The sequence below is a fragment of the Emydura macquarii genome, unplaced genomic scaffold (genome assembly GCF_026122565.2).
Source record: "Emydura macquarii macquarii isolate MOO-44397 ecotype Brisbane River unplaced genomic scaffold, CSIRO-AGI_Emac_v2 contig_3305, whole genome shotgun sequence".
NCBI lineage: Eukaryota > Metazoa > Chordata > Testudines > Chelidae > Emydura > Emydura macquarii.
The window spans coordinates 2466757-2477496 of NW_027133442.1; the positions used below are offsets into that span (position 1 = coordinate 2466757).

A 10740-nucleotide genomic window follows, 5' to 3' on the forward strand; every position below is an offset into this window, starting at 1 on the left:
CCAGCACACACACAGTCCCTCTGGCTCAGTAGGAATACTTGTGTGCTTAGTTAAGTACATGCTTGAGTGTCTGCAGGATTAAGGCCTTGCATTATATCCATCACTATAGTGTCTAAAGGCATGCACTGCACTTTGATGATAGAGAACTATTTTTATCTCTGTGTAATGGAATTATCTTTCCCTCAACACTAGGTTTGATACCTCCATCATCATTGCTGCTCTAATAGCTACGACCCTCAACACTTCCTTTAAATCAGGTGAGAAATTATGTTAGGTTTTTGTTTTAAGATTTGTCTCCTAGTATCATTCTAGGCTAATGGTTTCCGTTGAAATTTATGGAGAATTCTGCATGTTTTGGAGCAGGGGAAGTATAAAAAGATTTGAATAAAAATCCAATGGAAGAATAAACCCATAATCTGTTCCCTTTGAGTAAGTCGTTTTGTTTAGATTACTACAAAGCTTGTGTGTGTGTTCCAGCTATGTATGTAATAGTGATGAAAAGTATCCATTTAAATTAAACACTCCCCTTATAATGGGGGAGGGGGCAGAAGCAAACCCCTTTATTTTATCTTTGGATTCTGACAGGGATGGGTGTTTTATATTTCAAAAACAAAGTGTCATGTACACAATTCCGGTATATGTCTCTGAGGATGCTAAAAATAGAACAATCTTGTGATACACAACCATCTTGGGGCCCTACATCATTCCACCATTGTACTGTGACTTGTGGGGATGCTTTCTGTGCTTAGCCAAGTGATTGCATTAGCATTTATCTTAAGCAAATGGGGAAGCATTGGAGGTGGCGCATACTAAAAGCTGGTGCTGCTTTCTTCCTCAGCAAGTCAATACAACAGCCAGCAAGTGTTGGATATTGTTTTCATACTCCGAGTCCTCCGGCTTATCAGAATTGTGGACAGCATTCAAAGGTAAAACATAGTAGTGGGGGATGTAGCCCTCTGCCACTGCAATGGCCCATGGGCTGTGCAGGGGACCGGGCCTACCAGCCAGCTCATGACCGCTCAGCTGAGCGGATCAAGGCCTTATCGACACACACAAGTTGTTCTGGTGTCGCTAGCTGCATCCATACGGCTGTATGGCTTTACAACGGGCCTTCTGAGGCTGGGGTAGTTAGTCCCATATGGGAAGGAGAATAAGCTGTCCTAGATTAAGGCACCTTTATCCTGGTATAAACTGTGTTCTTGCTAAAGGCTTTTACCGCTATGTGGGTGACACATCATCCTTTACCCACAATAGTTTGTACCAATGGAATTCAAGTGTCACCAAGCTTAAGGGCTCCAGCAGCACTCCCCTCCCCCAAACACCGCTCACTCAGATACCTAAGTGAAAGCCCACTAGAGCAGACCATGCACGGCCCCTGTGAAATGGGGAAACCACATGAAGCCACCCAGCAGCAGCCAGGCAGGCAGTGGTGTTAAACAGGATGAAGCCTGGACCCCAGCCCTATTCGGCATTAATGTGGGAAAGGGCAGAGAACTGGCACCAACAACCAGCAGAGGCAAATGGGCCAGTGATCTCTGGGATCTGCCACCTCTTCCCCCCCCCCCTCTCTCTCTCTCTCTCTCTCTCTCTCTCTCTCTCTCTCTCTCTCTCTCTCACACACACCCCTGAAAAACAAAATGGTGCCTTTTTGAACAAGGGATTTCCCAAAGCTATCTGGAATTCCTGGGATATCCTTTAAAATAAATGTCTGGGACACGGGGCTCTCACAAGTTGTTTTGTTCTAGATTCCGGGTCATCATGACTACGCTAATAAACATTGTACCAACAATGTTGACATTTGGAGGGCTGGCTCTGGTAAGCACCCTGGACGTTTTAACTCTGAAGTGTTAACTTGACCTTATTTTCGTTAGAATACTAATATCTTGGAAAGGTGAACTACAAAGCTTCGACGTGGTCACTCAGCCTTGATTGTGGTCTAAATGTATAGACCTGAACATTTTCATGGTTTATTTAGATGTAAAGCTATTTAACAGGGTCTGGTTCTGTCTAGCTGCCAACAGATCAGGACATTTTTCTTTGCTTGATGTGAGTGTGCTATGCAGAATCCTGAATTCTGATCCGTGCAAGTTACTGACATGGAAACTCTTAATTCCCCCTCCTCCCCTAGAAATCTTCTGATAAATTGGAAATATCCAACTCCATCGACTTAGCTTCCAGTGCAAACATTTTCTTTCTCCGTGCTTAGTTTTATTTTTAAAGTATGGAACCACTACTTCCTGGACTAAGGCTATGTCTATACTACAGACCTTACAGTGGCACAGCAGTACCACGGCAGCTGTGGTGCTGTAAGGTCTCCTGCGTAGCTGCTCTACACCAGCACGGGAGAGCTCCCGCCAGCATAATTAAACCACGCCCAACAAGCAGCGGGAGCTATGTCAAAGGGAGAGCGTCTCCTGCCAACATAGCACTGACCACACCAGCACTTTTGTCGGTGAAACTTACTTTGGTCAGGGTTTTTGTTTTGTTTTGTTTCACACCCCTGACCTACAAAAGTTTTACCAACAAAAGTGCTCGTGTAGACAAAGCATAAGTCACTCTATAAATCTTCTAGCACTGGTCTTCTTCAAAAAGTGTCTCTCAGTTAAGCCACGGTTGGCTCAAGTGGCCCTGTATTTAGATACAGAATCCGGGATGTGCGTTGAGGAATTCTAGACGCTCCAGTACTGTGCTTGATACAGCTGTCATGCTTCCCTCTGTGAGAACAGGTCTCTCTCCCTAGGTGGTATACTACATGTTTGCTATCATTGGCATGGAAGTGTTCCAGGGGAAAATCCAGTTCTTTTCCAGGAATTCCACTGCCCATCATGCCCTGGAGTGCGGAAACCCTGCCTTGAAAGACTCGATGTTTGCCCGAGCCAAATACTGCAGGAACAACTTCAATGACATCACATCTTCCTTCATTGTTCTGATGGAGCTAACTGTCGTCAATCAGTGGCATGATATCCTTTCCATATCTATACCAGAGGGTCCAATCCAGAGCCCACAGAAGTCAGTGGAAAGACACCCCACTCCAGTGACTTCAAACAGAGCGTTTTTCTCCATTTTTGACGTCTTAAAAGAATTCCCTTGAGTAAAGGTTTAACTTGGAAGAATCACCAAGTGAAGCTCAAATGTGTCCTGCCACCATCCTGACTGTCCCAAGCAGAGTATTCTCAGCCTAGACTGTCGGTCCCAGTCCTTAACTTTTATACTTCTCGCCAATGGATTTGCACTTGTCACTCATCAGGCTGCCAAGCTGTACTTCATTGCCTTCCACATCGTAGTGGTGATCATGATCATTAAGTGAGTTCAGCGAGGTTGCTGTCTTTTGGGAGGGATGGGAGGAGAGCATGGGACTTAAAGCTACGGCAGGCTGCCATGATGGAGGCCTAAAGCATAATGTATTCACGGGGCTCTTACTCCCTGGGCTGCTGGAGCTCTGCTGCGCTGTACAAACGATACGCTTGGGCTCTGGGTTATGGTGGCTCCCCTGCAAATGCCTCCTGCTGACTAAGGCACGAAGAGATATTGAGCCGGGGGATGCCTTAAGGCTGAAAAGAATGATTCTCATCCTTTGAAGATTAGAACAGACTAGGCAGGAACGCAGGACTCCGTCCCTTGGGGAGGCTTTAGAGAGGGGAGGGGCATCTAGCCATAATCGAGTGTCACAGACAACGGGACTTACCTCTGTGAAGTGCTGCATGGGGCTGGAATTGGAAAGAATAAGAAATAAACTGTGCCTAGCCGCAAATCGGACAGGGACCCTGCAGGCTCATCCATCCCTACTCAGTGCCAGTCCAGGAAGACCCACTTGGGGTCTGTGGCAAATAGCCAAGGCTATTTATTGCTCTGGGGGGTGTTTCCACAGAACATAGGCACTGACAGATTTGTACTGATGGGCCGGGAATTCTACGGTCTGCTATGGCAGAAACCACGTTAATAATGCAAGGGCTGGCTCTGCAAGGACATTGGGCATGTTACTAATATGCTGCTTGTATAATCCTGCATTTAATTTTTTTTCCCCTCAGTATTCTCATAGCGTTTATCCTAGAAGCTTTCTTTGTGGAGTACTCGCTAGAAAAGAGTGAAGTAGAAACTGCCATTGAGAGGAAAATTCAAGAGCTGGGAGTTGGAATCCAAGAGTAAGTAAACTTGGTACTTTGTGGGTGGGTCTCTCAACACATCCAATGATCAACTGAAAGTGTAATCAGGCTGTCCATAGTGGTGTACACCCAAGAAATAAGCGTTCAGGTATCTGATCTAGGTTTCCAGACTCTCCTGGGTGAGTTCAGTTCCATTTTCATCATTGTGTGATTCAAATGCCTTAGAAAAAAATCAGATGAGACTCTCCCTCTCTTTCTCATGTATAGAAGCTCTTACCTATTTTTCCCCCCCCCCCCCCCCCCATTCTCCCCACATTTGCACACATACTTTGCCTGCCTTTGGCAGAGGGGGTGTTTGGGAAGCTACTTCAGTGGTGAAATCAACAAACTAGGGTCTAGGGCTGCTTTAGACTATGCATTCAGAGGCAGTCCGATTTCCCTCGTTAGGCAGGGTGAGCAGCTGCAGCAGGCATCTGGGGGCTGGTCTGGACTTTGATCGAAAGCTGTGGTGTTTGCTCCTTTAAACCTAGAATATGTTAAAGTCTAGAATATGGCTTGGGCTGAGGAGTGCAAGACAAAGCAGCTGACTTGGTCAGTAAGGAGCTAACGGCTAAAATGAGACCCTCTCTGGACTGACATCTCTGCTAATTGCCAGTTGCAAGGTGGGAGGCAGACCCGCACGTGATCAGGCTGGCGTTTCATTCACCATTTGGAAGAGCGTGTCAATGACACGTGTGTGTTTGCATGTTTAGAATGGGAAAAGGTTGCTTTCTCCTTCTCTTGTCCCTCCTGCCGGAGCTGTGGGCAGTTCTGCTCCGTGGCCGCAGGTCTGCACCATTGACTCCGAGCCATGCTCTGCTCTGCATGCAGAGGATCCCTGGGGGGAGGAACTGCTGGGGCCCCAGCCCCACCAGCGAGCGTCTGGGAGAGCCAGGCCAGTCCATGAACTTGAGGAGATCATTGCAGTGCATTTTTAAATGGCTTCATGGGGATTTTTTTTATTATTATTTAAAGGGAAGAACTACGTGATGGTAAATTAATAGACAACATGGAAACCAGTGAGAATGACCTCGGAGGGGAAGAAATAACCAAGAAAATGTCTAAAGGGCTGATGTTTAAAATAGCTTCTAAAAGTAAGTCCATTCCCAAAGGCTCTTCCCTGGGGAACGAATCCACTCTGAAGTCTCTGCTGGGCAGTCAGGTATCTCAGAGATTACAAATGTTCCAGGGCTGTGTACAGCAGATGGAAGGCCCCTGGGGCTGGCAAAGAGATTCTTACTGAATTGCTGTGAATTGGCATGAATCAACCCACAGCAAGGAGACAGGGAGTGCACACTTGCAGGCTAGTGCATGTGCCTCTACCCCCAGAGCCCCTCTCCAATAGCCTACTCACGTGCACAGTTGCCATTACAGGAGGGCACGTTAACTCGACCGTTTGAAAAAAAGCATAGTGGGACTTTATGTGCCCTCTAGGAGAAGCCATTCCTGGTGAGCTGAGCTGTTCAAAACCTTAACCCTCCCCGATCTCCCCAAACACAGATTTTCAGGACCCAAGGCAGGGAGGGGGGCAGCTCTGGGTTGGGATGGAAGGGGAAGCTGGTATAGGTGTAGCTGTCTCTAGGTGGGTTTGAACTGCAGAGACTTCTTCTAAATCCCTTTTAAATGCCATGCCAGGAGTTTCTTTAGGGGAGAGTTGGAAATATTCCTATCTTCTCACCCTTTCCCATGAACTATGATGGGCACTGCAGGGCTTAATTTGTGCCAGAGCTTGCCAGGACTTAGTGCTGGCACCTCTAGGTTTGCCGCATCTGTTATGAAAGTACAAAGAATTGCTTGAGCCCCAGCACCTCTCTCATTACAAATTAAGCAGTTGGTTACAACTGAGCACACCCATGTGGTCGTGATCGGCCCAACAGCCGACCAGAATGCTCTTTGGAGCTTTTGGCCTCCCTAGTCAGAGGCTAATTGTGTTTATGCTGTTTTTATTGTAGCAATTTCTTTGTCTAGCTCCTGGGCTTCGCAGCACAAGCTCGCCGCCTGCAGGAGCTACTTACACAAAGAACAGCCTTGGCGGTTCAGCTCCAGATGTTAGGAAGCCTCTTTTTTTTTCTGTTGCTGTTTTCACCTTGTATCCACTTCACTTTCATCCTGGCCGAGGCTCTTTGGTAACTCTTTACAATTCCTCCTGCTTGCTTTAATGCACATCTTCTCTCTCACAAGCTCTCTCCCTGTATCTAGGCTGTTTCCTATTGAATCCAGTTGAAGCTCACGGTCTGTAAGCCTGGATTCACTTTTTAACACAACAACAAACTGAAAGCCTGAGTCTAGGGGCTTCATACAGCGCTCCCTGCTTCTTCCTCAAGTGCTCTATCAAAACTGCTTCATTTTAAAAATCCCTTGCGAGGGCAGAAGTTAATGAAAACTGTTTGCTCTTTCAGGATGGATTTGTTCAGGATGTTCAAATAAGGTTTACTGGACAAATGCTAGAAACTGTGCTGTAGGGAACAATGCTACAGAAGAAGGTTCTTGCATGTTAAAGTGGTTGAAAGAGCTGATTGAAAGAGCTGCTTTTGTTTGCTGGGGAATGGGGATGTAAACAGGCAGGGTAGATACCTCCGGGACTTGTCACCCAAAGTGAGGAATGTTCTCACAAAATGACTTGACCACTCAACCTTTGAGCATGAACTAAATCAAGGGAATGTAGCTAACTAGCCTACGCCAGTATAGAAACCCATGTGTATTTTTCTTCTTCCAGGGTATAGAACAGTTGATGCTTTGCTTCAGCGTATGTTTGAGGCAGAGATACTGCCAGAAGATGAAGGGCCATCACTGGATGAGATCTTAAACCTCTCCCCTGCTGATGTTTACCCAAAGAATCCCACCTTTGACAGTGCTGCATAGTGTGGAGAACAGAAGGGAATAGAAGTGGAAGCACTAGCTTGGTCTCTGTTAGTTCATTTCCTACAACTTCGTCACTGTCCTACAAGATCTTTAGAGTTGTGGAGCAAGTCTGCACAGTGATGCACTTCTGCACATTGGATGGGTTTATGTTTAAAGTGGCAGCAGCCTGGTAGTGCCCTCAGTCATGGTGGCCTGTTTTACCTGGAGCAAAAGACCACATATAAATCCTGGAAATGGAAGTATTTTTGGTAAAGGGAAAGCTCATGGCGTATTAAGAAAAGCATGTATCTTGGATAGATTGGTAAGAGATCATGCTACCTAAAAGTATTGTAGCATTATGTATGTTTAAAAGTCTGACCTTGTTCAGGAATATTTAGCTACTTGTAACTGGAAATTTTCTAGTACAGTGCTTTTTTAGATGCATTACCAGTCACGACTATCTATAAATGTGTAAGCTGAAATAAAAATGATACAAGAGCCACTTTGCAGTTTGGCATGAAGCTGCTAGTTAGTGTGCTATTTCACTAGTCCTTCCTGTGATATGCTTTCAAAGAGCTAATTAACCATAGCAGCTGGGGTGGGAGGGAGCTGGCTGAGCAGAGGTTGGCCCAGGCTAGTATCCTAACCTTTCCCAGCCGTGAATATCATACTTCTGTGGCCAAATGCAAATATCCGGAAACAGCGTTCCTTGGAGGGGTGAGTGCAGATGGGCCTGTCACATGTTCTTTAGAGTCTCAACTTTCATCAAAGAAGTCTCTAGCTGTTCTGGTTGCAAAGAAACACTCATGCCATGGTCTTCAAACAACTGATGCAGAGATGTCTGCTTGAGTTTATAAAGCGCCTCAAACTATCATTCACTAAAGTATGTGAGGAAGTATCCTGCTGTGAAGAGCCACCCAATCTACTCTGAGTAAGCAAGCACTCATTTGGGATAAGCCTGTATCAACAGTGTTTGGTGAGAAGGAAGGTACAGCTGGTTTCACTTTCATACCAGGGTGTATGCAGCTTTCCAAGACTTGAGACACATTGCCCTAAAGCTGGAAGGAAACAGGAAGCAGTTCCTGGTGAGCAATTCTTGGAGGGAGTTGCCTGCACACATTCACGCTTATGGGGTGGGGGAGGCACTCACCAAGAGCCAGCTTCGGGTTCAGTCTGGCAACGAACAGTCTCCCTCTTCCATCCCCAAACAGCTGGCCCCCGAACGCCTCTGTTCCTTCTGCTAAATCACAGAGGCCTAAGCCTGGAACAGTGGCTGAGGGCAAGCAGAGGAGGTAGTGAAAAGGCGCAATGCCACGCTTTCACCCTGCAGGTACAGAGGAAGAATCCTTACCCTGTAGCGGGGGGGGGGGGCAGAGCCCATGAGGGGTGTGTAAGGAGCCGCACTGCCCCTAGCAAGATGAGCTGAGGAGAACAGAGCTACCTTCCCACGGGGAGCACTATAGCAGGAAGCCAAGTGGAGAGTAAAACTGTGTGACTGGAGATCCAGGGAGGAGCCCTGCAGGCAGTTGCTATAGAAACGCTGCAGAGGCAGGGACTGACCTTCTAGTTAAAGTGCAGCTCCATGCACGGCCTAATCCACTTCAAGGCTGTGAGTAGCAATAGTATTCTGTTCACACAGATCCACAAAGGGTACTCGTAGTCTAGCTAACTGTCTAAATGCTTTAGTGATAGCTCAGTAAAAAAACCTCCAAAGCCCTCTGGTCCTGTGCAGTCTAGCTTCCGCTGGCTCTGGATGCTGGAAGAGGACCAGGACGCTCATGGGCACTAGGCTTTCTGTCAGAACTTGCCATCTTGATTGAATTCTGGATGAGGAGGCAGGAAACTGTTGGCCTCTGATTGAAGGGATGGGAGGATTGGTCATCAAAGCCTGCAGCTTGCTCTCAGTAACACCTAGAAAAAAGGGCGAGTGAAACCATGGTTTTTAATGATGGATGAAATAAAGATGAAAGTTTCTTACCTACCTGTAATTTTTCCTTCTGCAAGTGGTTGGTCCCTGTGTATGTCCCGCACATGGGTGAAAACACGTCTGAGTCCAGAGATTCTTCAAAGCAGTGTCCCTTGGCCTGCACGAACACAATAGTTCTCCTGCTCTCGAATGAGGGTAGAAGATCAATGCCTCTCCAGTTCCTTCTTACTGCCATGTGGCCTGAGGTGGAATTGTGTCCTCCACTTCGCTGCATAAGCTATAAAGAAATAGGTCTTAGATTAGTAGTTAAACTTTATCAAATGAAGTATTTATTTTTCCTGGTTGGGGAACCTCTCCCTGGATCCAGGACTATGCCCAAAGTCCAGGGATTCAAGAATTGTATCTCCTAACCTTGGTTCTTCTCCAGCGGTGATGAACATCAGCACTGTCTGGGTCCGGTGTGTATTTCTGCAAAGTGCAGAATCTGTCGCTTCTTTCCTCCCAGAACTCAAAGTCCAGGAGTTTCACTATGCAAGCACCTGATGGAGAAGGCTATGAGGCCTCTCTTTGTTGCAGAACTTGGGACCCTGATCCATCCCACCCCCTTTTCCTTTCTACATGGCTCTCAGGCCTGGAACTAATCTGTTTGGATGAGGTCCAGTCCACTTATCTAGGAGGAAACCTAGTATTTGCAAAAATTACCTTCATAAATGGAAACGTTTCTGGGCCTGGTGTTCTCTTCACTCTTCCCCAGCCTCAGAGATTCCATTCTCCAAAATCCTGGCCATCTGTTGGAATTAGACACAAGGCCTATCAATGAGCTCACTCAGAATACCTTTGGCCCCCTGTAACAGCCTTCCACTCACCCAAGAAAGGCTTCTCAGTCTTTGCCCACCCTACTAGTTAGATTCCTCTAGAGCTTACCCAACTTGTTTCTGCCTGTACAGAACCTGCCCCCCCACCCCCCCAGGGGAATCTCACTTTGGTTCTCAATGTCCTGCGGAAACCTCCATTTGAACGCATGGCTATCTGTTCTTTCCTCCATCTCTCAAGACTTCATTCCTCATAGCTATCACTTCAGCTAGAAAAATGGGAGATCTCAGTGCCTTTATGGCTGACCTGCCACATACCACCTTTTATAAAAATAAGGTTACATGGCATCATCATCCTCGCGAAGGTCTCTTTTGAATGCCACCTTCAGCAGGAGCTTTGCCTGCCCGTGTTCTATCTGAAGCCTCATGCTTCCAGCGATGAGGCCAGCCTACTTTCAGTAGAAATCTGAAGGGCCCTCCCCTTCTACCTTGACAGGACTAAAACTCTCCGTGTCTCTTCTAGTCTATTTGTATCATTTGCAGAGAGGATGGAGGGTCCACCTGTTTCCACTCAGAGATTAACAAAGTGGGTTTCAGGTTGCATCTTAACCTGCTATGAATGTGCTAGTGATTAGCACAGTCTACAAGAGCTCAGTCCACATCTATAGTTCTACTGAAGGATGGTCCCATAAGAGAGATTGGGAAGATTACAACTTGGTCTTCCCTTCATACCTTTGCCAAGCATTACCCCACATCTTATCTGCTTCCACGGATGGTATGACCTTGGGTGATGCAGTCCTCTGAATTGTCTTGGATTTTCCTCCCTAGCACCATCCTCTTTGTTGAATTCCTGCTTGGGAGTCTCCTACTGTAGAGCACCCCTTGGGAAGTATACTCAGACATGAAGTACAGAAACTTTTAGTTCCTCAAGATGTTTTGTCCTCCTGACCACCTCCCCCTCCGCCCTGCTTCACAGTTGAGAAGGAAATGAGTAGTGGCAGGTCTGTGCCTCCTTATA

General features: G+C 46.7%; 1 protein-coding gene across 3 annotated transcripts in view; it reads left to right on the forward strand.

The window, feature by feature from the left end:
- The window catches only part of LOC137143170 (two pore calcium channel protein 1-like), a 36184-nt gene extending 28472 nt beyond the window's left edge, over positions 1-7712 (forward strand). For all 3 annotated transcript variants that reach the window (XM_067532808.1, XM_067532807.1, XM_067532809.1), the window contains 8 exons: positions 193-257; positions 839-926; positions 1746-1815; positions 2741-2960; positions 3213-3303; positions 4029-4142; positions 5118-5236; positions 6859-7712. In XM_067532808.1, the coding sequence (XP_067388909.1) occupies positions 193-257; positions 839-926; positions 1746-1815; positions 2741-2960; positions 3213-3303; positions 4029-4142; positions 5118-5236; positions 6859-7004 (913 nt within the window). In that variant the 3' untranslated portion in view covers positions 7005-7712. The remainder of the gene's footprint in view (positions 1-192; positions 258-838; positions 927-1745; positions 1816-2740; positions 2961-3212; positions 3304-4028; positions 4143-5117; positions 5237-6858) is intronic.
- Positions 7713-10740: the final 3028 nt, after the last annotated feature.